At 33.5% G+C, this 27,024-nt stretch overlaps 1 protein-coding gene across 2 annotated transcripts in view; it reads right to left on the bottom strand.

The window, feature by feature from the left end:
• The window catches only part of LOC129004852 (uncharacterized), an 87,472-nt gene that overhangs the window by 37,601 nt on the left and 22,847 nt on the right, over positions 1-27,024 (bottom strand). For both annotated transcript variants that reach the window (XM_054433525.1, XM_054433526.1), the window contains 11 exons: positions 24,476-24,613; positions 21,922-21,987; positions 21,032-21,103; positions 20,751-20,810; positions 18,491-18,679; positions 12,632-12,738; positions 10,378-10,546; positions 3,851-4,119; positions 3,625-3,730; positions 2,522-2,641; positions 538-629 (listed from right to left, as the gene is read on the bottom strand). In XM_054433525.1, the coding sequence (XP_054289500.1) occupies positions 538-629; positions 2,522-2,641; positions 3,625-3,730; positions 3,851-4,119; positions 10,378-10,546; positions 12,632-12,738; positions 18,491-18,679; positions 20,751-20,810; positions 21,032-21,103; positions 21,922-21,987; positions 24,476-24,613 (1,388 nt within the window). The remainder of the gene's footprint in view (positions 1-537; positions 630-2,521; positions 2,642-3,624; positions 3,731-3,850; positions 4,120-10,377; positions 10,547-12,631; positions 12,739-18,490; positions 18,680-20,750; positions 20,811-21,031; positions 21,104-21,921; positions 21,988-24,475; positions 24,614-27,024) is intronic.

The raw sequence follows: 27,024 nt of genomic DNA, 5'->3' as shown, positions 1-27,024 counted from the left end.
GGAAGGAGGTAAGGAAAAGACCCCGACTGCAAAAATTTCCGTTAACTCACAGGGTTGTCTCCCCGTGTTTCATGTACTTGAGCACTTCATGTGAGTCATGAGGACAGTTGATGCAACCCACATGAAGCCACATGTTTTTGTACTAGGCTAATAGTGATCAGCCAGCTTACATGTCACCAGCTTTACAATAGGCCCAACGGTTCAAATAGCAAGAGATGTCCAAGCCCCAGCCCTAAAAACTTAAGAGAGTCTTTAATAGTCATACATGTGTATTACACATACAGCATTAGTTAAGAGTAAGGCTTTTCTATCAAGAACAACGAGGGGTGTGGCGGTACTGCTCAAGAATAACCTGTGCTGATAAATTGCAAAAGGTAGCACTAGCCACAAATTTGTAAAATTGTTGCATTGATGCAAATCACTTCACCTACTAACTGAGCCACTAGCTCGTCCTTAAGATAATTGGTCATAGTGAAGGGGGTTTACACTTACTACAAACTAATAAACCACAAACTAATACACTACTTAAATACTTACACTATTCAGAAACTGCTTGAGATCATAATTCAGTTGCTCGGCATGAAATGCTGTTGTGGATGTTGGTAATGCATTGTTTGTCAAACCAGGATCTAAAACATTGGTGCATTTCTTACAATTAACATTTAAAAGAGAATAGAATATTATAAAAAATAAGACAAATTTTGTCACTTGACACAACAGGGAATAGCACTTTTTTGGCATCTACAGCAGTTTTGGCAGGTCTCATCTCAAGCCTTTTCATATACAGGGTGTTTGGTACTCAGTGTGAAAAAAAATTTTTGGTGTAAGTACAAAGTAAATGCAGTATGATGATGCATATAAAATGTCCCAAGTCTAAAAATTAGCTTCCCAAAGAATTATTTTATGTTTTAAAAAAATGACTATGTTTTTAAACTTAATACAGCTATTTCTCAATTACCTGTAAATGGATTTGAGTAGACAATGTCATTTTCGTGTTCTACATTGAGCTTTCTGTCTGCTTATGTACGCTTTCGTGGTTTGAAGACTACAAAGCATGGCGTCTTTATCATTTAAAACATAGAAAGTCAGCATGTATTAAGCAAAAGTTGTATTTTTGTTTCAGTAAAAACAGTAAAAAAGTTCCCTGTTTTCTGGCATTCAAACCACTAAAATAAACAAAAAAATATCTAAACCTCAATAGTGTAGCATATGGTTGGAAAGCTTATAAAATGGCGCAGTTTTTAACATATTCCGACACTTTCCTGTATACAGGGTGTGAACAAATGCAATTGACCAATTTTTTTTGCATTTTTATCAGACATCTTAATTTTTATCTTTGAATCTATTTACGATGGAGTTTTTACAACTGATCCTCTGTCATTTTGTATTATTCTTATTCAAAATTTAATGTAGAACACGAAAATGACATTGTCTACTCAAATCCATTTACAGGTAATTGAGAAATAGCTGTATTAAGTTTAAAAACATAGTTATTTTTGAAAAACATAAAATAATTCTTTGGGAAGCTAATTTTTAGACTTGGGACATTTTATATGCATCATCATACTGCATTTACTTTGTACTTACACCAAAAAATTTTTTTCACACTGAGTACCAAACACCCTGTATATTTTGGTTTTTAACAAACATAGTCAAGCAATTGGTAAAAGGAAGATAATTTCCAAGAAAATAAAGAAAAAGGGCGGTAAATAAACATATGCAACAGACATATTTTCCAAAAATTGCAATGAATTCAGCTGAAATTAGTTGTTGGAATGTTTGTCCTTGTTTGTTTTGTTCCTATATGTTTGTAAGGTGCAATATACTTACTAACTGCTGTGGCCACTGGTACCTTAAGTGGTACTTGGCCTCAATATAACAAAGTTAAATATTACACAAAACAATTTAATTAAGTTTCTATTTTTACACTTTGTTTTTTGTAACTTTTCATAAGCGAAACTTTTCATAAGCGAGCTATATTGACAAAACCTACACAGCATTGTATGATTGATACACATTGGTATCTCTGGAATAAAGATTGATTTTATTTTATTTGCATCAATGTTATGATAATGTAAATACGAAACAAACACGAAATAAAGTATTTTCTTAAAAAGCAATTAATTTGGAATTGATCCAAAGATTTATGTTTTACAAAAGTATATCCAATTTTACATACATATCTATACATGCAAATTAAAATATTTCCCATGTTGTCTTACAGAATAACAAACAAGACTGTGCCATTCAAATCATTTGTAGTAAAAACAACAATACTCCCTTTATAAATTGTTAACATATATCTTGCATACATAGCAACTCTTTACTGGAGATGTTACACAAAGGATTGTCAAACAACAATGTATTGTCATAACTGAAGGTCGTCTTATTTTCATTTGCTTTTAAACACGTAAAAGTAAATCAATGATATGACTCTTACATATAGTTGTAAATAAAGTATATATTCATTGTATTGAATCAATTGAACAAGATATTTGACCATGATTATGGTTTTACTTACTGGAAGTACTGTTTGTACTAAACACTGATTCATCATCAATCTCCATGGGTACTTCGATTAGACTAGCCTTGGATGTAGATGGTTGTGTCCATATAAGTCCGCTTGAATTTGAACGTAGACCTTAATAAGGTCAAAAAAATATATGAGAAGCAGAATAAAGTAAATACACCAATACAGTTGGTATATGGTAATAGATTTGCCATGTTTTAGACAAGGCAATTAGTACTTACTTTACAATATTGCCTCGTAATTTCAATTACTGTGGCATTCAAACATAATCCACAATCATAATCATGTTTGTATTAGTATTTAACCCTCCAACTGACAGCACGACTATAATTTAGTCACATTTTGCAAGGTTTTGGTTAATTCCAAAGAAAATGGTTCAAAACAATTGTAAAATAGAATAAATTTATACTGTTTGAAAGATAATATTCTAAACTTGCATTTTGTTACATAGATGAACTTTATCTCACAAAGATGTCACTGTAATTGAGCACTAAAGTGTACAAAAATTTCTAGCAAAGTCAATTGTACCATATACGCGTCACAAAACTGTCAAACAAGATATTGTTAAAAAACTATAATAAGGGATATATTTTTACTTCAAGAAATGGGAGGTACTACTGCAATAAGGAAAAAAATTCCAATATTAGCCTATGGTGCAAAAATCGTTTTGATATAATTACATATGATCTCACAACAACAAACACAAATAAATACATTGTTACGTTTTCATAATCCATATAATTAAAAGTATCCCATTCAAAAGTCCATGAAATTATTTACATTGTAGTATTTCATTGTTTTCATATTTAGGCTAGTAATATTTGTAGATAAACTGTTTCTTGTTTCTAGACTTACTAAATTTAAGGTTTGGGACTTACATTTAACCCGTTTTTGAACAAATTTAGTCCTAGTAAACAAACGATTTGATCGCCACATGAAAAAGGCGCAGCAGAATTTTATAAAAAGCACTATAAAATATTCATTCATGTTTGCCTTTATAACCAAACCATATATATTGATGTACTACTTTCATTTTATATAGTACGTATTTAAGTTTTATGTGTTAAAAACAATAATATAATGTTAAAACTTACTCTCTTTGTATTTCCTGACAAACGATTTCAATGATTTACTTGTTTCAACATTGAGGTTTACATGACGAGCTCCTATACACAGATTTAAATCATCTGTTACCAAAATCTGAAACAAACAAATTGTTTAATTCAGAATAAATATTTAATGGCCTATTAGGTTAACGTGAGCAATCTATCTTCTAAAAGTTTAAAACATATTTTCCTGACAATTGAATTTCATACTCACAACTATCTTATCATCTCCGGCAGAGATTCTCTCCTGAAGAGCACAGTTGAGCACAAAGTCGTCATTCTTTTCAAACTCTGCGCTCGGATCTGCTTTTTCTCTGTGCTTGCTCCGGTGTTGAAATTGTATAGTGCATTGTCTATCATGGATCAGCCTCTGCGCATCTCTAGCCAATTTTCTGGTTGACTCAGTTGCGGTGCTCTCCCTGGATTTGATGCTATCTAATTCTTTCGTCACTTGACAAGGTATGAATATCGTTGCTGGAATCCCTGAAACAAATTGCCAACCCAATTTTGGTATAGCCTCTTAAAGTTATTTGTTTTCAAAATACAGTATTTACCATCGGAAAGGATTAGGATTAAAAAGGTTCACTCCTAAATTTAGTAGCTAAGTGTTTATGCGGGTTACACACCGGTATCACAGACATAGTGTAGACAATATTTCTATTTCTAATGTCGCGGGCATGATGTTTGCGACATATAGTATACAACCATGGGAACAGGAACGTGCTGGCGACATTAGAAGCAATCCACTTTTTATCAGTTTCAATAATGTCATCGTCAGAAGAAGATGATGTGTTGTTGCTGTTGTTGTTAAGGAGAAGACGACGACGAAGAATACATGTTCGAAGAGAACTCTGGAACTCTTTATATGTTCAAACTCTTTATTGGTCTGTTCATCGTTGGGAAGCGGCATTTTTCTATGATGAAAACACTCGTGTTCTATGGCTTGAGACACGAGTCACCACTCAGCTCGAACAAAACAAAACAGAAGTACCGCAGCGGCGAAAGAGCGCATTTCTGCGTATGCGCGGGCCCAAGAGACAAGAGACATGTCTGTCCAAACACCGACCGGTTGGTTTGCTCGAGACTTGCACCTGCGACACTGGTTTTCATTGGTGACATTGGTTTTCGAGGGTCATGTCACCAGCACGATAAATATCGACATGTCAGAGATACCGTGTGTGTAACCCGCCTTAGGTTTTACATTGTTCAATGGATTTAAACATTTTATAACCAGTAATCTAAATGAAAACTGAAATAAAATATTACTATTAAACATTTTTTTTTTTATATTTCCCATAAAGAGAATAAGCTATTACCGTCGGTCTCATGGTAAGATCTGGACCCAGGACTGATTTACTTTTTTTGTTTTTGAGGTCCCCAGAGGCAAAAAACTCCATTCGTTAAAATCTATATAATATATATATATTCATATACATTTATCTCACTATCTAAATGGCTGTCATCAGAATTTAGGTTATGTAGCTGCTGCAAGAATAAAAAAGGGTTAATTGAGCGGAGCGAGCGAAGCGAGCGAAGCTCTTTGGGATCAACTTTAATGCAACAAATAGAGAAACATCACTCAATAACGGCTGAACGCATTACAGCCAAACTTAACAAAATTACTTAGACTAATAGTGAGATGGTTTTTAAACAAACAAATTTCAATTAGATAATGCTAATGCAATTTAAAACGAACATAAAATTTCCAATTTTTAACATTAGGCTTATGGGACTAAAGTAGCCATATGACAGTTTTTTGTTTACAAGAAAGATGTAAACAAGAGAATCCTAAGGTATTTCTTAACTTTCTAGACTTTTCTTTTAAACATTTTTAAATCATTTCTATGATCTTAATAAACAAGAAAATACCGTTAAAATATTTTTTAAGGCGCGGAATTCACTACAAATTGCGAAAATGGACGGAACTACTTTAACAATGCGCGGAGCATATCGCAGTGACTACTTACTCTTGTTCACCTATTTGTGTTGCCAGCTGATTAGAAACAGTCAATGTTAGAAAAAAGGATTCAATAAGCGATATATCGAACCGCATCGAAAACGATATTTAATCCGATAATACCTCACAGATTATATTATGTTGAATTACATCGACGGTGCATTAAGTTATTACACTTATTAATAAAATGCAGATTGAACACTGATCTAATTTAGGCATGTGGGGAAGGTAGGTCGGGGTTTATGAGTATTCGTGACTACATTACTGTAAGTGTTTTGAAGTAAGGTTAGATTAGGAATGTAAAGTGTAGGTTATAGGTAGGTGATCGGTTTATTTATTTGTGTTGCACCATATTATTATTATTTTTTTTTGTTGGAATAGTTGGTTAAACGGGGAAACGATTTCAAAAATGCTTGCATATTATGGTCTTAACAAACCATCTACAGTATTCTAGCATTGACTTAATATAAAGTCAATGATACTAGCAAATTACTACATACAGACCAAAAGAAAATAACATTTGGATTTGGACCTTTGAACATAGCAAAACAAACATATAATTGATGAAATGTGAAAAGTTGTAGGCCTATATCATTAATTACTATTCTGTAATAGCCAATTAATAATTGTTTGGCAAATCCTCATTTTAATGGCTCGGCTAAAAATGGAATCTGCATTTTGTGAAACAGTAATTTGGTAACAATTCAGTAATTTCAAATGTTGATAACAGTAGCATATCCCATGGTGGAAGTAAATTTTATTTAGTTCCACTTTATTTACTTCTACCATGGCCTATCCTATATAAATACTGTTATTTCATTGCCAGGCCACGGACTATACATACGTCCAGTTACAGCCGTAATAATAAGTAAATAATTAATTACCTGGGCTTATAGAAGTACAGTTTTAACCGCACGGTATGGATAATTGTCTAGGGCTCTCTAATGGTTTTATTAAGGCCAGTATTAAAATGCCGTCTCTAAATCGTCCCAATAATGGTAGAAGACCTACATTCCAGTTACATTACAATCATATCCTCCATCAAGAATATACTTGGTATTAACAATCATAAACTATTTCCAGCAAAGAAAGCTGAGTTTAACCGATTGCTATGGTTGAAATGAAGACCAATGTTTATGTTGCACAGTTGAATTTAAATGTCAAATTTCCCCTCCTGGGGCCCATTTCATAATAAAGTACAAACTAATATTATTAGTAAATCAGCTGATCGCCCAATGTAAATCTAATGGAAATTACAAGTTACAAGTTGTAACTTGTAACTTGTAGCTTATTATGTTTTTGTTGTAGGCTACAGTTGAATTTGAATGTTAAATTTCCTTTCTCTTTTTTATACTTGAATGCCCTTTTTGGATGTTAAAGATTCCAACTACTGTAATATTCTTCTGGTCAAAACTACCATGATGCACTTCTGGAAGAGGTACGTATCTGAATAACAAGATGTAGTTAAAACAAATTTGAATTATTATAATTTTTATCAATAAAACATGCATTAGTATATCTATTGACTTTTTTGCATTTAGTTACTTATACAAATATCAAATCACGTTTGTTCCGCTCAACTGGCTTTCACCTCTCTGAAAGCAACCCTAGTATTAATTTCATAGTGAATGTTTACTCTACATGACATAACTAGCATGGTTGTTAATCAATATTACATATCATTGAGTGTAAATAATGGACATATCAAAAAGTTTGTTAATTAACTGCCCTCAGTTTACATTTCATGTGGCGCTCCCATTTATATCTGGACTCCAAATGACCGTTCACAGTTATATATCACAAATATTTTGTGTTAATTCGGCTGCCTCCCTGTACAATGTAGATAAGCAATAAGACAGGGTTTAAAAAAATTTCAAATTTAAGGAGGGTTAAGGGGGGTGGTTCTTTTTCTAATGATAGTTGACTATTTAAGCCTTTATATTTTGGTCTTTGTCGGTTAAACCAATGCTTGCACCTAAATCTGCTGAAAATCATTAGTGCGGAGTTAAATTATTAACAAATTTTGTACACAAATTTCTTATTGATCTCAAATGATTTTTTAGCAATATAAGTTTTTGACTATAGGCTAGCCTCAAAACAACGCAGCTCCCATTTAACCATGATTACCAAACCTTCTATTTAATTAAAAAGCAGTATATTCAACATGATAAAAATACATATAGACTATTGATAAAAAGCAGTTAAAAACATGTACAAATGCTTAACCTACGCATTTTATTAATTTTTAAAAATTATTGCTCATGCTATTACTTTCAAGATATACTGAATAAAATCTGTAACCTCAGTAAAACATTGAAGATTTTCTATTCTTAAGCTTTGTCTTAGTTTTAGCTGTTACCATCAGCCAAACTGTTGTAAAACCCGTGATTGTTTTTTGTTAAATAAAATTATCTTTATTCACTTTATACATTTTACATACATGAATAGTGTCAAAAGTTAAAAGTTAATACAGGGATAAATTATTGCTAAGGGTACTTTTGTAGTAAGGGTCCGTACAAATTAAAATATTACCTGAGGCATTTTTCCCCTGTTTGCACCCCCCCCCCCCATAATCTTTAACCTACAGTAGACTCCCACTTATCCGGTTACCTTTTAACTGGACATCGGTTTAACCGGACTACACTCGGCAGAAATGACATCTCATTAACCGGACAATTTATATCAGCACATTGGTTTAACGGGACTAGATCGGCAGGAAGTGGGCACGGCACTGAAAGTACTGTTCTCGTGGGAAAGATTTGAGACCAGTGATCACGTGTCTAAATACAATGCTCTCCTAAATTCTAGTAGAATATTACAGTAAACGGTCCATTTTAACGAGTTTTTGGGGACGTTGGTTTAACCGGAAAACCCGTTATCCGGACTGGCCTCGGTCCCGAGGAGACCGGATAAGAGGGAGTGTACTGTATTTATCAAGTCCATCTATCTTCACTTGAACTCTAAAACCCTAGTTCCAAGTTGTTATGGCAATTGATACGGTTTTTTGTCTATTAAATGTCAGTTTAGTTAAATATTTATTGGAATGAGAATGAGATTTTTACACAGGGGTTGTAGAGTCTTATTTTGAAGTTAGACTTAACTCATTACACAAGTTTGTGTGGGGCTAATACTAGGCCAATAGAATTCAAATGGAAATAAATATGACAATAACATTTTTACTCGTTTAATAAGCTACTATAGAAGAATTACACATCAAATATTGATACAAATCAGAATTTATATAATAAAATCATACTACAAAATCAGACCAATATCTAGGCTAGAATGACTTATCTTATGCTTGTCCTGTGAAGTGTTGAACAGATGTTGTAGGCTTAACCATTTTAGTCACATTAAAATGATTGATAGAAAATGTTTAACGGTAGACATACGGAGAGAGAATATCGAACAGAGAATTTACAATAGCGGACAGAGAGCAGAGAATGAACGATGTGTAGGAAGTGTGTCTCCAACTTCCCTTCTAACTGGCGAGGAAGACTATTTTTCTTGGCCTGTGATTGGCTATTTTTATATCCCTCTGACGCGCCCATTTAATTTTAGCTATATATTTCAGTTATTACTATTACACACAGACTTTTAACCAATACATTATTTGTATTTTATTAATATATTATGAAATTTGATTATATCTTTTCTATTATTTACTAATAAAAATATAAAATACATCTGTTTAACTCAAAGATACCCTCGCAGCAGCAAACCTGCAGACTAGGTGAATTTCCATTTACCTGGCTGGATTTCTACTAAAATATTCCCTGAAAATTGTCAGATTTATTTCCTATTTAAATAACATTAATTTTAATGAGTACCTAGTTTTGCTGCTACAGGAAAGGTATTGAAGGGTGTTTTTTATTGAAATGTTAATAGCTTAGTACACAATAAACAAAATTGCCAAATTTGATCAAAACATATCCATAAACAAGCAAACTACAAAAGTTTATTTAATTATCTCCGTAATCGTTAGGCATACAACAACGCTTCAACGTACAAAATTATTTCTTTTTTTAGCTCTATAATATGGTCTGGAAAGAATTTTTGAAGTTTTATGTTTTTAGTCAAAAATGGGAAAAACTAATTTTTACCCCATAAACCCCCATTCCCATAGTCCAATCATGCTGGTAGCTTTGCACGTTTGTACCGAATTTCATCAAAATCGGATCATTTTTGCTCGAGTTATCGCACTAACGGACACACACACACACACACACACACACACACACATATATATATAGAAGACTTTGATTGGGTGACTAAGGTAAAAGGGTGCTACCAAAGATCTTTTAGGTTGATGTAGCTAGGGGTCCTGATACTCCAGCCCCATAGGAGAAAAAAATATATCCATATGAATTTGAACGGAGGGTGTTTTTGGCCTCTGGGGACCTCAAAACAAAAAAGTAAATCGGTCCCGGGTCTATATCTTACTATAAGACCTACGGTAATAGCTTATTCCCTATATATGGGAAATTGGCCAAAAGCACATTTATATTTAGTATCCTAATTTATATTTGTTTTGTCCATTTCAATAGGCTTTTAATCATCTGTTATATCATTCAAATATACATTTTTATGATTTTATGTATTACTATACTATAATATACATGTTGTTATCCTGGTACTCTTCTAATCTGTGGCTGAGTAATATTGCGGATGAAATTGATATACGGTTAAAATTAATATGCGGTCTGAAAGTTTAGCAATTGTCTATACTTGTTACAACTACTATTTATGTTACAACTAATAAAAAATACAAAAAATAAACATACCTAACAGAGAATTGTCTTCTAGAATCTCCGTTAATAGTGGAAGGGACTTTTCATTAATCCAAATATTTGTGTCGCACACAAGCACCAATGGTTTTATCAGTGTTTTCTCAATCAAGGTGGTACTTTGTTGTGATTGCTGAGGTCCATTACACACAGAGTCATTCTCCAACTGTAACAGACGTATGATTATCAACATCAACCAGCTCGGTAGCCACAAAGCTGAATAAGAAATACAAATATATATTAAATGGTTTTAACAAATAATAAATACTAGAGTAAATATGAAGAATAGACGGAAGAAAACTACAATTCTTAGTTAATAATACTAAAATGTTCCATGTACCATAAAAGGTTTAAATATTTTCTTATATTGACACAAAAGCCTTGTATGATTATTTCCTTCTTTTCATACACATCAGTGATGTCAGATATAAAACATCTAAATTAATAGATAATTTGCTTGCTTGCTCTAATCCTCCGTGGTGCGACTGGTGCGAGCGGTCAGTACTAGTGTAGCGTAGTTGTAGCCATTCAGCCATCCCATGCGGTATCACCACTTCGCACGCCACGGCCTTAGTTAAAGGCGGCCGTGGTAAAACAATCTAAATATACGGTTGCAGTGGTCGATGAGAGGCTTGAATCTTCCACAAGGATCGTAGTTTGGGGACCTATGAGGTGCTAGGGTATTGGCAACGACAATACGAAAAAACATCAGGATAAGTTGAAACCTATTCCGTGTAAACATATTTGAGAACCACTGGTTGGCTTGGGAAGATGATGAGTACGATTAGCTTTCGATAAGACGGTTTCTGAATGACTCCCATGTTCATAATGACTGAAATCAAACCCCTTCATTTTGGCTAAAGATATATTCAGCCATTTTCGTACACGACTGTTGGGTGACAATTGCCCTCTTCTAGATTGGGTAAAACTCTAAGCATTCTTATTTGTTTCGGTGATGAAGGTATTGAGTAAAGTGGAAATGAAAAACAAATAAAAATAAGCTATTGGTGGGGAGTTTCCTGGTGGGTAATGTTTTGGCCCCAACAGTTCATCAAAAGTGAAAGAATGTTCATATGCTCTGTCCTGTTCAAGAATTTCCTCCCACTCACTACTTTCGGGGCTAGCTTCCCGTTGATTTGTCTCTTGACCAGTCGTGCGTGTAGTAGGTCTGAAGGCCTGTCTATGACAATGTCACTGGGAAAAGGTCCACAACTGGAACTCCCAGGAGTCCCAGGACCATTCGTGGAGAGACCTACACTTCGACAAGGTATTAGAAAAGAAAGCGTAGGCCGTGGAATTGGGCTCGGGTCGTAATCTGGATCTTCATCCATATCGTCGACAACTTCTTCGCTGGATTCAGAAGATTGAATTTCATCAAGTGAATTCTAGCTCTGTCCGTATGTATATAGTTTACATCAGACTGACAAAAGTTGTCAATAAGTGTTCCTTCACTTACAGGTGAATGTGGCCGTTTATTACACATATTGAAAACACATTTTATAAACTATAAGAATATGAGACAGGTAAAACAATAAAGGGTAAACTGATGTATAAATACACTAAACGGGTAGGTCTAAGCGTACTGTCGTTAGAAAAAACCCAAACACTATTAACCACAAAGCATACAAAAGACTTTGACGAACAACATAACCAAACGGCAATCTAAATAAACAACGACAATATATACATGATATACTGGTTGATATATACATGATACACAACAATAATACAATCCCTGACTATCGCCGGTTTAAATTTAGAAAATACATGCTTTTCACACGGACAGCTCACACTTCTATGTCGGGTGCTCACGTAGTGGTATGTACGCGTAAAAACTTGTATACTTATCCACCTAATAAAAAAAAACATTGTTTACCCACTGGCAATTAAGTAAAATAAATATTCCATTATTGTTTTTGGTATTTAAACTTTTACTATTTTTATAAGAACAAATTACCATTTAAAATAATAGTTGTTAGCGCAGCAAAGAGCGCCGGGTAACTGCTAGTTTGTTATATTTAGTTACTACTTGCAAAGCTAATATCTCTAAAAGTTGCAGGGGAGCATGCTGTCTAATGGTACAGCACAGGGCTTCGGTGCCCGAGATCTTGGGTTCAAATTTCGCCAATCACTAATACAGCTACAATACTACAGCTTGAAATAATTAATTTGCAAAATAGTTCCAGGCTAGAACTAGCGTCCTAGGATATGAAGGTGGGACAGAAAAAAGTTTAGGATAGCCAAAACTCACCTCTGAAGGACAGGTTTCTTGCCACTCCATTTCATCTTGATTCAAGTTTGAAGGCTTCTCTGTTTCACACTGTATGCTTCGCCTTCGTTCCAATTTATGTCTTGCATCTAAAACAACATAATTCATGATGAATTGTTTTATTTTTAGATGTTATATGCTGTATAAATTATTAAAAGATTTTCTAATTTCAAATAAATGTATCAGTGAGTCAGTGACTGATTTGGTGGAAAAGGGTAATGTGCTTACCTAAATCACCACTTAAGGAAATGAAGGTTTCACTCTTCCAAACAAATTTGAAAGTTGTGTCCAGCTATTTTAAATGATTCACCATAAAAGGGTGCGCCAAAATAACCTGACGGTTTTTAATACTAAATAACTCAAGAACAAAATAAAATTGTATGTATTAAATAATGTTATATTGTACACACTACTATGCCATTTTCATTTATGAAAAATTATACCTCTTAGGTGATGACATTCTCCTAAACGCAGGCTTCCCATTTATTTTTTGCATATTCGCGGTCACCTTCGCCTGAGGAATAGAAGCAATCTCTTCCCGGACCCACTGCTTGAGTTCAGGGATGGTTCGAAATTTTGAAACAAACACTTTGCTTTTTAAGTATCCGCACAGCCAAAAGTCACACAAAATTAGTCTGGGGAACGAGCTGACCACGGCACATCACCAAACCAAAAGATCACTTTACCGTAGTGATGTAAAATACCCAGGTATTTAAAACTCGGGGTAAATACCCAAAATCCATAAATACCCGGGTATTTTGGGTATTTATGAAATCAATTGAAATTCATTTATATTTACCCCTAAATATGTTATTGTTATCATTACATGATAAATTAGGATAGTCTGTAACACCTTTACAGTAACTTGAAGCTTTGCTCGTTTAATGGTATAAAATCAATAATACATTTAATACTAATAAAGTAATAAGTTTCTAAATAAGCATGGGGTTTCGTGTCTTAAATTGAGTAACATCAGTTAAATTTAACTTATTAAAAAGTAGTATATTAAAAAAGGCTGTGGCTATTTCAATATTTATCATTTTATAAATTTATAACCAATTAAATAACATAAAAAAAATTATTTTAATCTATAAGTTAAATAAATATACAGGAATTGTTGGGTAGGCTATTTATGATGCAAAATTTTTATTGTATAAATGGTTTGGAAGGCTAGACAGACCTAAGTCCTGATTGACATAGGCAGAATGACAGAATACTAAAAGTAATTCAACTTTTCTGTGTTACCGCTTAGTTGGAAACAATAATATATTTGGATAAACCTACTAAAAAAGTTTATCTTCTGTTTTTTTGGTCTAACTTAATATAATTTTGAAAGATTTATTGTGCTATAGATTCAAATGTTTTGTATCACATGTTAAGTTATGAAATTAGTTTTTTTTATAGGCCTGCCATTGATACCAACAAAAGATCTAGAACAAAAATATTATTAAACCCTGCCATCCTACAGATTGAATTTTAAAATTATTTTCTTAAGTTGTTTACACAAAGGCCACTACTAGGTTAAATTTTCCGTTCTTTCTAAATAATAATTATTATTTTGCAAATTATTTTTTTTCACTTTGAATCAAATAAATTCATCTAGTCCTATCTATCATAGAAATTAAATAAATCATAAGTAGTCAGGACCAGTGCAACCATGCGACCAAGGTATTTATGCCGATTATGCTTTATGCTCAGACCTGGATATTTATGGCGATTATACCCAGAAGTAAAATGCCAGTAGTGACCATATGAAATTTTGTTTAACACATTTTATCATCATTTTACTATCTTTAAAAGGTAATAATTGCAAAAAAACATCTAAATCTTCTCTAACTTTAATAAAACGTATAAATACCCAGTTTTTGGGTATTTACCCGGGCCTGGGGTAAATACCCGGGTAAAAACCCAATTTATATTTACCTACCCACTGGGTATTTACCCGGCCCACATCACTACTTTACCGGTTAAGAGTTCACGCAAACTGTCATTGAATAATTGTCTGTATGACAAGTTGCACCGTCCTGTTGAAACCATGGTTGGTCATGGTCATGTCTATCCCTCCTAACATTCTTAGTTGTGGAACGAAAAAGACCCTCAATATTTCAACATAGCGTTCCGAGTATACAGTGACGGTGTTTCCCCTTTCGTCTTCAAAAAAATATGGTCCGATGACTCCAAACCGTGCCACACCACACTAGACTACACACTAGACTAGACACACTAGATTCGAAGAAATGATGTTTCGACAAACATACCCTAAAAATGGCATAACATGAGCAATCGTTCATTACAACAATGAGGTCTCTAGATTGTATAACAGCTGACTTATTACAAAACAGAAACCGTCAGGTTTTTTTGGCGCACCCTTTATATTGCTTGATTTAAACTTAAACCCAGTCAAACCCAGCTATTTTGAATCCTGTACAGTTTTCTTTATTAGACAGGACATAATGCTGGATTTCCATCGATAACCAAGTTCCTGATAGCAAATCTCTCTTGCAAGTTTATGTTTTAAATACTTTTGAAATAATCCTTATGATAATGAAATCTTGAACACCTTAAAATGGAAATCATGCTTATAAACATGTTCACAATGACATTAAAAAATTGTTGAGTCCCGACTTATTTTATTAAAAAGGAAAACTAGTGATTCAGATTCTTTATTCGTCACAATACATTTTCTTCCCCAGCACAGCTGGTAAAGCAGGTGCTCGTCTCAAAATCTTAAAAAAATAAAAGTAAAATATTCACATGATACAATTCTTTTGGCTAGTAAATTTATTGAATGACTTAATTTTATACAGGGTGTCGCAGAACTCTCTACCAATATATTAGGGCATTGCACCTGGTTAAGAAACATACCTAAATATCATATTTAAATTTTCCGGAAGTCCTTAGTTACTCACACAGCCACCATTTTGTTTTTATCAGTTATTAATTTTTTTCTAAAGAATGGTTAAACATACGAAATGGAAACTTTGCACAAACATTTAGGTCAACTAGACAAAGCTACCTAACTAAGTTATCAAATGCCAATAAGTGTTGGGGAGCCTGCAAGAAGTTGATCTCATCTAAAGTATTATCTCACAGAACCAAAATACAGTTATATAAAACAATAATTCAACCTATTCTGTTATATGGTAGTGAAACATGGGTATTGTCCAAGAAAAATGAAAACCGACTCATAGTTTTTGAAAATAAAGTACTGAGAAGAATATTTGGTCCAGTACAGGAGGGACAAATGTGGAGAATAAGGAAAAATAGAGAGTTAAGATCACTATACACCGACCCAGATATTGTTGCAATAGTTAAAGGAAGAAGGTTAAGTTGGATAGGGCATGTGCTAAGAAGAGAGAAAGGAACAAGACTGTATGAAGTTTGGAGAGCCACACCTGGAGGTAAACGTCCATTGGGAAGGCCGAAATTGAGATGGACTGACCAAGTATTGAACGACATCAGGACAATGGGTGCAAGTGTCAACTTGGCAGAGGACAGAGAAGGGTGGAAGAGGCTGGTACACGAGGCGAAGAATCAACTGAGATTTGTGGGGCCACGGCAGTAAGTAAGTAAGTAAGTAAGACAAAGCTACCAAAGAATTATGAAGATTTTTCAAATTCATAAAACAAAATGGGGGCTATTTAAAATTTTGTAAAATCAACGGTTTTCAAGTTATTTAAGAAGCAAAATTTTAAATAACCGCCATTTTGTTTTATGAATTTGAAAAATCTTCATAATTTTTGGTAGCTTTGTCTAGTTGTCATAAATGTTTGTGCAAAGTTTCCATTTCCTATATTTAACCATTCTTAAAAAAAAATTAATAACTGAAAAAAACAAAATGGCGGCTGTGTGAGTAACTAAGGACTTCCGGACAATTTAAATATTATATTTCTTACCCAGGAGCAATGACCTAAAATATTGGTAGAGAGTTCCGGGACACCCTGTATACATATTTACATCATATTACAAAGTGTCACATAAAAAATCATTTATGGAATAATATAATGAGATGGGTTGGTGACTAATTTCATAGGTTCAACTTAAAGAATATTTGGTTGTTGGTTTTTAGGCATTCCCTTTAAATTACTTAATTAAATAGAATTTATTTTTACTTCTGACATCAATACAAAGTATCTATACAATTCACAATTAATTGTCTATACAACACAAGTTATAACTGCAGACTAAGCAATTTCCATTTGCTACGATGGATTTTCACTTAAATAATCGCTTAAAATTGTGAGAAGCATCTTCTATTTAAATAATATTAGTTTTAATGAGCACTACTCACTTGGTGCATTCTTGCTGATTGGCATACTCTAACAGAAAATAAACTTTATGTAGTATTAAGAAAAAAACTTTGACGATGTCTATTGTAATACTTGTATTACTTAATGACAAATAAAGATCTTGAATCTTGAATCTGTTTGCTGCTACAGGTAAGGTAGGCTAATTAAGAGTTTTTTTTTTTTTTTTTTTTTTTATGATATGTTAATAGCTAGGTATGAAATAAACATATTTGACGAATTTTATCAAAACATATCCCTAAACAAGCAAACTACAACAGTTTATTTATTCTCCATAAGAATAACATGGGCATTTTAAGTTAGGCGTACAAAAACACTTCAATATACTACATAATTTTTACAAGATTCTTTGGAAAGAAGTAAAATTTGGTGTTTAGGGGCTAAAAATGGTCAAACAAATTTTGACCCCATAAAACCCCCTGTAATCAGATGAATCATAAAACACGTATTGAGAAGAGGGGGAAAATGCAAACTGAGAAGAGTATTAGAGGGCAATGTGGTTTGAAGGCAACATTCAGGAAGACTAAAACAAAGAAGGTGGAAACAAGTGAAACCAGACATGGTGAGTATTGGAGCAGTAGAGGAAGATGCAGAGGTCCGGATAACCTGGCGAAGATGTATTGGAGCCGATGGTATTGTATAATGAGTATAATGAGTGGAGGTATAATGAGAGGCAAAAATACCATTGGCATTGTTCTGATAACGGGAGGGGGCAGCAAGGTCAGCCACAACCCCAGTCATGACAAAACGTTTGCCCGTGCCGCGTCTGGAACTAGTTCCCGAATTTATGTTAATCGTCTTCGTCTGTCAGTGTCTCGTGTTTTTTTATTTAAATGTTAATGTTTTTGTGCGTTTGTAAAACTTGACGATCTCGCAAGAGTGACAACAGGAGCCTGAAGATGAGGTTATAACCTTGAAACCGGTTGCTCTATACAAAAAATGTAGGATCACAGACGGAAACCGGTAATATTATACCATTTTAATATAAGAGTAAGTAAATAAGTATAACACCCTATAAACCCCCGTTCCTAGAGTCCGATCATGCTGGTTCGCAAACTCATTTAAATAAATGTAGCTTTACACATTTGTACAGAGTTTCATCAAAATCATTGTAAAGAAGTGATTCCTACTCTAGCAGAATATCCAGTATAATGTGTATGGGAAATCACAGAAAAGATTTTTTTTTTAAATGTAACAGAACATTTGTTAGTTACACTTCAAACAGAATAATGGATGCCGATGGGTAACACCTGCACTTCTTTCCAAAGCCAATTTTAATATTAACTTAAGCGTTATGTTTAATAGGTCTAGAATACTTTTCAACCATCCACCGCAACTTGTGTTCCCAAAGGATTAAGGTGATTGGATATAATAGTTTGTAATTTTTTTTTAAACCGAGCTGTCATGATTGTTGGACTTTTGAGGAGTAAAATTCTTCAGCTCTAAGAATACATTTCTTTCATTCTCCAGGATATCTAATCTACTAATCATATTATCACGTTAACTAGTGAAAAGTAAGATAACTTTAACTCACCTAGAGGGTTCTCTGGTAGAGGTTTCCGCTTATTTTCTGACAAAGAAATAGTAGTTAATGAAGGAACAGCAGTTATTGAAGGGACAGCAGTTAATGAAGGAACAGCAGTTGGTGTAGGAACACTTGCTATCGGTTTTTCATCTTTGGACTGTACAGATTCTGAGGACACTTTTAGTTTCTTGTCAAAACCTATATTAGGAAAAAAAATTGTATTAAACCTTAAACTTTTTTTATTATAACTTTATTTTTTCCTTTATCTTAATTTTTAATATAATATAAGCGATTGTGCATATCACTATTTTATGCGGCTAGACAGGCAAAAACTGTAGCTTTTAGCGCCAACAAAGTCAATGTGGTGTTGGGTATGCAACACCGAGGTGGTGGGGGGGGGGGGAGAGGGAGGAGTGTCACTTTCAAGGTTGCAGAGAGCGCGGGGAAGTAGCGCTGTGGTAGCCCGAGACATCTGGATACTGCTAAAACACGAGCTGTCTGAAGATAAGGCAGATATATCAGTTTCCTGTTCGGAACATAACAACCCAAATATGGATATATCTGCCACCTGATTGTCATTGCCAGAGACTTAGACGGATATATCCGTCACCTGTCCGCAAAGCGTAAATAATCAATTCTGTATTATTTGCAAGTTTACCATATCGTATTTTTCATCACATTTAAGAAATTTTTACTTCGGTTTGTTATTTAAGAAGAGAGAAAACCTTTGACTATTAATTAGAGGTGGGCCGATACCGATACTTGATACCAAATACTCTCGATACCAGCGGTATCGAGGTATCGTCAATACTTGCCTGTTTTGGGTTCGATACCGATACTGACACTGAACGCGTACGAATCGGTGCGGATTAAGTCAGTTCAGAGCGGGTAAATTGCCGTTACGAATCCTAGCTCTTTGCCTACTTAGTAGAGACAACCTTATTGGCTAGTTTTCAACTCCAGGAATGATATTTGTTTTGGTTGATCACCACTGCGAGCGCTAACGGCCTTGTCACTTTGATAAACATGACCTCATTGGCTAGTTTTCCATCCAGAGACGATGTTCGGCCAATCACGAGTAGTGTTAAAGCGATGTGGATACTTGGTTTGGATTGATGCTTGGATTGTTGTTTAACGCCGCACCGGGTGCTAGTGTCTTTAGTCTTTACTAACTTATTAGAATCTTTCTCATTGGCTGGTTTTGGATCAAAGGATGACGATAAACCAATCACGGTTAGTGTTTAAGAGATGCAGTAGTCCTGTTATATGCACGATCGCGGTGTGTTGCAGTTACAGTGTATGTCAAAGGATTCATCCGTATGTTGACTGTTGAGGTTATGTTATTGTTATTTCACATTGAGAATTACATTATGATATAAGTATCGGTATCGATAGGTATCGAGGGTACTTTGGTGGTATCGGTATCGACAATTTTTGGTATCGGTTAGAGATGTGCGAGTACTCGAGATTTCGAGTTCGAGTCGAGTACGGCCTTGAAACTCGAGCTCATCTTTGAACTTGGCAGTTCCGAGTCAAGTTTGGTTTAAAATTGTAAAAAATCAATATTTGTTTAACGTAACTTGTGTTTATATAAAATGCTTTATAATTTGTAATAGCCTACTGTAGATTCTACAGTAATACAAATATTCATACAGTGTAGAAATAAGCAAGAGGTAGTTGTCCTAGCCTATTTTTATTGTTTTTTTTTTTAGACTTTCGAAGAACCAGTTAAGTTCGTTTGCAACTTGATATAGGAGGATCTAAAAAAACTTCATGCAATCAGACTCCATACCCAATAACAAGACACCATTCTTACAAGACATCACACAGAAGCTTGAATGGACGGGGGATCACCAGATCAACACGGCAATATATGCAACAGACACTGGCCACCACCAATCCTGTCTAATCCCAGAGCAGTGCCCCGCGTCAAACGCTCAGCGTCTCATACGTCAGGCACTTCTTGGACAACAGGCCCATTGAAATCAATGCATAGCAGTCACTGGGCGCCAATCGTCCGAGTCTATTTCTCAGCAACAGACGAAACAGACACGTCTTTTTGGACAACATAGCTTTAAGTAATAAAATATAAAATTGAACATCAAAAGTTTATAGGCCTTTTTGAGAAGTTTATTATGGTAAACAAATGTGCTCATGTAGACAGACCACATCAATAATTTAACAATGGTATAAATTAAATACAGATTCAGAATAAAAAAAAAAATTAAATGTACTTTGTACTTATATAGATTTTAAGCATAATTATTACCTGAATTGAGTGAGCTGCTCGTATTTAATTTTTTCCTCATTTCAGAGCTAGACGAGGATCCTAAAAAAATCATCATATTATCATTTTTATATATTTATTAGGTTTATTTAATTGAAAACAAATCAACAATAAAAAGCAATTTCCCTTGTGACACTATTTCTTCCTCAACATAAAACACCAATAGTAAATAGGTGTACAAATGGACCAAAAGACACAATCTCAGTTTTACATTGATATAAATTAAATATACATGTAGATTTAAAACTAAACATTAGTATTACCTGAATCTGAATAAACTGAGCCATTTATTTTCCCTCTCTTCCTCATTCTAAGGTTTTCATTGATGGAGGAGCCTGTAAAATGGATTTTCATCATTATATTTTAATTTAAGTAAACTTAAAAGGGAAATAAAATAGGGATGTGTCGGCTGTTAGTCAGTTGTTGGTTTAGGTTTTTTAGTTTTGAATATGTTATATATATATATATATTGCTAGGTTGTATACATTTTTTGGCAAGTATAGGTCACCATACTCACCATCGACCGCAAAAATAAACTTTTTTTATTTATTTATCTTTTGTTTTTAGTATTGGTCAAAATTTTCGAGCAGTCGGGAAAATGGCGGGCAGTGACCTATACTCGCCATTCCACCACAAAGGGTTAATAATTAAACTATGAATTCTGACTATAAAAGGGATTTACTTACTGGATGATGTTTTGGGATTTCAAATGAAGTACTTTATTGTTATTTGTGTTTTCAACTTTTATATTTATAGAATCGTACATTTGATTTTAGACGTAATAAACTGAAATGTTTATTCCATCTCTAGTGTAAAATTTGTAAAATTACAGGTTTTAAGTTTACCTCCCTATGTCAAACGAGTTTCCAGAAACAGCTATACCTACTGAGGACAGCTGTTCATTACATCACACCTGACGCCAAAATAACAGTAGGAACGATAAGTGGCCTATCTGTCAGTACAACAGGGTAAATTTGATGCCATATCTAGCTTGAAATGGACAGTGGAGACTATAAGTGGAGTATAGACCGCAAAGGGTTAAACATGTGTACCACCTTTGCAAATGTAGAGAGAAAAAAACAAAGAAAAATTTACCAAAATTACTTTAGATCACAATGTGATAAATGAATAAAGACACATATTTAGATGTTACCTGAATATACAGAATCAGAGTCTCCAACTCGTTTTCTTATGCTGCTGTAACTACCAGTGGTAGAGGCTGGAAAAATATTAAAATATGATTAACACTGTGATATTAATTAGTTTGAAATAATTATTTATCGGTTTTAGTCACATACATAGAGAAAAACTAATATAGCCATTAGAAAATGATTCTAGGTATATGAATATCAAATCAGAGTCAATTAAAACCGTACTTAAAACCGTTACTCTGTTCACAAAATTTAGCCGGTTTTAGGGCAAGAAATCTAATTTTTTCTATTAACCCAAAATATAAAACAACAGCTCAAGAGCTGACGATTGGCAATAATATACAAAGTTTCTGAACATCTATCGACGAGCTGATGAACTCCTCAAAAGATGGTTTTGTCTGTGTATGGTAGACTTGTTATTAGAGCACATTTGTATAAAAACTGACGTACCTAAAATTACCATATCTAAATTTATTATGTACAATACCTAAAAAAAATAAGTACTTTTTGAACAATAGAGGTAGTCTTCACTTTACGATCAAACGGAATCTGCATTTTTTGGGTTGGTAATTGTTTGACTAATATTGTTGTAAATTGTCCATTGTTTTGTTGTAAATTGTTAGTAAAAATGTGACAACAAATCATACACCCTGTGGGGCATCATAAATTCATAAAAAACAACAAAGCAATGGTAAAGTGTCTGATAGGAAGTTGTCACGGCTTTGACTGATCTTATTATTAAAAGTTTATCGAAGGCTCAGAGCTCTGGAAATGCTGAACACGCTCAGTTGGGGCTATATCATCCCAGCCTTCATTAAAGTGTTTTGGTAAATTTTGCCTAACCCTTAGAATGACTCTGTAGGGCCGATGAGTATTCAATCATAAGCCAATGTGATATAAATACCCTTATTAAACATTAAAATAATTAACTAAACACGCTGGTAATAATGTAGCTAATAGAATATAAGGTAAAAAGCAATTCCTACAGAATGTAATTAATATAACTAAACAGAGAATTGATCGTGAGATGATTTAAGATAAATTTAATACTAATTTTCGTAGCTGGTCGTTCAACTCAGCCTACTCCCAGACTTGATTCTTTCACCCGCCACAGACGGGGCTTAGAACTCAATATACAAGTCTCGGGGTATTAAAACATTGAATTAATAAAACAATCGTGCGTAGTAATTATTCGTTAAGCGAAAGGATTAATCACAATTTTGAACCTAATTAATTAAAATAAAACCAAACGATAGCCACCACTAGTCACTGTCCAGCAGGAACTTGATTCAAGTCAGTGGTTATTAAATTTAGATGTATCTAATCCAATTTTTGAAGCAAACGAGAAAGAGCGTTTTGAATGAAAATAAACTAAAACGTAAAAGGACCCTACTAGTATGGTAGCTAAACCTTCGTAATAAAATCGTAGCGTATCGAACTCTGTTAGTTCTGAGTTCTGTCCCTGTCAGTGCTGTGATCGGGTTACAATAAATAAGTGTTGTAGGCCTACATGAAAATGTTTTGTTCGTATGTGTCAAATGTATATACAGTTTTATGTTTAAATGTTTTTGTGTACCACTTGAAAATGATGGCAAAACATGTAGTGGATTAAAAAACACAATATTTATTTGAACTGCAAGACAAGGTATGTTTTAATTTAGTTTATTTCTATACCGTTTACACTATATAACCTTGCTTGTATTTTTTTATTTTTTATTTAGGATTCACTTATTTAAATCAACAACTTCTGGTTAAAAAAAGCAAAATATAAACAAACACTCAACCCATTAACCAGTTGCAACAAACATTCAGCAAAAGTGGTAGGGGAACTTTCCCTCAAATTTTGTGAGTGGAGTATGGTACTAAGATCTATAAAAGTAAAAACTTCTTTGTATGTCAGCACACTGATAAAGAAAAATTTATACTCTTAATCTTAATACAATAAGGGTTTTCTTTGAAACGTCCCTTTTCCAACCATCCTACTAAACCCTTTTTTTACGATTGCGGTGTCATTTTAAAGCAAATGACCTGGAGAGATTAATTGTAACTAAAAAGGTGATACCCTTTACAGGTTCGTCCCCCTCTTGTGCTTGATTAATTTCTAGACTTAGCTTTCATCTTGTTTATTATTTGCATGCTGATCCTGCTGATGTTTAACCTCACTCAGATTGTAAACAACAGACCAACAGTTTATACATATGGATTTTAAATAGGCTACTTTTTCATAACTGTAACATGACTGTGGTAGGTAAATTACTCCTTATGGTGTGGATCTAAAATAAACAAATTTTATGTATCATAAATAAGGAGTTTTATTTATCTAATAACTGTGTGTCTTAAACAAACATAATATTTGAAGAAGGGTAAGAGGGTGTTGTATTGCTTTCGTTTTGCCTCAAAAACAAGTTTTTACCCTATTAATGCCCAATTCGCGCAATGGTTCCCTTGTATTACAAAAACATAGTTAACATTTTATTGTCAATTACTTTTAAGAATCTACAACAGTTTTATAAATGTATACCAATGTATTATTAACTATCAGTATCAACAACTCACCTGAATCGTAATCACATATTCCAATTTTTTTCTCATCTAAATTCTTCTCTCTTACTTTAAAAACTAGTTTTTTTGGTGAGATAAGACGGGGATTTTTGAAACTGGAGTTGGCGTTTTTTGAGAGTGGTTTTTCAGGTGCTGAAAAAAACAACAAACATTTTCTTAGGTATTTCAGCAATAGTTTAAATTCTGACAGTAAATGACCCCATATGACTAAAATTAAAAAGATTATGATACTCATAACCCGAACTGTCCACTTTAGGTGACACTGTAGGTAGACCTACCCCCTATTGCCAAATCTGCTGCTTGTTTTCATGTTTTATGTTCAGTAATTTAATTATTTACCTAGTTTTCTAACCATTGTTCTTGCAGAATTGTTTTTTCTTTTCTACAATAATTTTGCTACGATAATCATCATCTTTAGGGAGGATTTTAGAATTTCTTTTTACATTATATACACTCCATTTATATGTACATGTAAATCTGAGATTCAATTATCATGATGAACGACAACTTTTAATCGAAATAGGCCTAATAATAGGAAAATATATTAAAACCTTTATACAAAAGGACAATACAGCGTGTAAAAAAAATATCAAGCCTTGGGAAAGTGTGTGTAGATTTATGCTATTGAAATATCAGCAACAGGTAACTAATGCTTGCGCATAGACACACACAAGCATTCCGTAATACTCGCACGCACACATATGTACTCATACCTTATCACTCCATATTTCCTTCTCATTCAGACTGACTGGCTTACTTTATTGGGCGTAGTTAGAGGCGATTAAAGATTCTATCTCGTTCTGATGAATAGCCTACTAATTAACCAGCCATTTACAGTTTTTTTTAGGAGCCAATACTATAGTGAGTTGAAAATTTTAACCTATCAGGTAATTTTGGTAATATGTAGTTAGCAATATAAAAAAAGCACGAGTACAGTTTATAGTTTTATTCAATCTGGATCCTGGAAACGGCAATACTGGGTGAAATGGTAATGGTTACCATTACTTTTTTTGGTTAGAAAAAAATGTAAGCTTTATTTTTGAATATGTATAGGATGAGGGCTCTAACAATTGTGTAATATTAAAAACTTTAAATTTGTCAAAAATAATATTTCAGGGATATGTAAGGGGTTTCCGAAGAGCTGCTTTTATTATTGATTTCTGAATGACATTAACAGGTTGTATAATCGTTCGGTAAGCGCCACCCCAGATGAGAATGCCGAATTGGAGAATGGATTGCACGTATTCACAGTAGACACTTTGTAATAAATCGAACGGTAAGACTCTACTGAGTACTGAGAAAACATAATTAAATCTTCTCAATTTATACAACGTTTGATTAACATCAATCAATCAATAAAATCTTTATTCAGAACGTACAGATAGATCGTACATGAATGCGTCATTATGTTAATTTTAAATAAAATAAATATATTACTTAAAGTTAAATAATTCGTACAACAGCAGTTTTTAGATAAAATAATTAGTTAAAAAATCATCCAGATTGTAAAAATAATTTGCGATTAAAAATGTTTTCAGTTTCTTTGAAATACAAACTTTACGATGATGTTTTTGTGACTGCGAGAGACGATGATGATATCACAAGACCGCACCAGGTATTCAGGATATTACTGCAATCTCGCATGATGATGATAATGTTTTTGTGTCTGTGGTAGTTGGTTATGATGACCAAACAACCACACGACCATAAGACTCATTCATTTATTGGTTCAGATTATTGGAGTGTTCAATAAAAATTGATCACCACTTACCATCTTTTATAAGTATTTAATATCTTGTCTTCTTGTGAGTCTGCAGTATAAGTGTAAATGTACGTTTAAAGCATTATTGAATTAAGCATTTTTAATTGGAACAATGAATAAATTTTATACATTTTACCAAGATTGATCTCATTTGTCACTTATGTACTAAATTTTAAGTCAATCGCTTGAGAGGTTTAAATAGCTATGGATACGTTTATAAAAATCACATACAGACAGAAAACCAGGCATTTTAGACCTATACGTATGATGTTTATATATTTTTTTCATCAAAGAAACAAATACACAAAACCTTGGGAGTTGGTGCCCTCTATCATAACTAATGTACAAAGATACATATTGTACTACTGGTTTCTAACGACTTGTATGCTAGTAAAAAAGTCTATGAATGAAGAGAATAAATCAACATTACTTTCCTCACAAACAAAAACCGTCAACATCTAGTCTGTAAAGACGATAAGTTCAGAAGTGAATGTGTATAGTATATACCTGACAAAGATCAGATAGTAGATTTATTTAGGTACAATAGAAGAAACGGGCAAGAACTGCTAGGATACAAAAAGATTTTAGTGATTGAATGACACTTGTAGCTGCTTCATAAAATAGTGATTATAGGGCTTGAATTACATCAAATACTTAATCTTGAGTATATAATACTTAAATTATTGTGATGAAAGGCTTGGGATCACACTTAGGTTAATAGTCAAGTATTTCCCATACACAAGAGTTATTAATTGTATCAGCTTATTTCATTTATATAATA

Source organism: Macrosteles quadrilineatus, unplaced genomic scaffold, assembly GCF_028750875.1.
Source record: "Macrosteles quadrilineatus isolate MER2022 unplaced genomic scaffold, UCM_ALF_1.0 Scaffold_12__1_contigs__length_5162894, whole genome shotgun sequence".
NCBI classification, from domain to species: domain Eukaryota; kingdom Metazoa; phylum Arthropoda; class Insecta; order Hemiptera; family Cicadellidae; genus Macrosteles; species Macrosteles quadrilineatus.
Note: the sequence above shows the minus strand (reverse complement) of the source record. Positions and strands in the feature narration are given on the sequence as shown.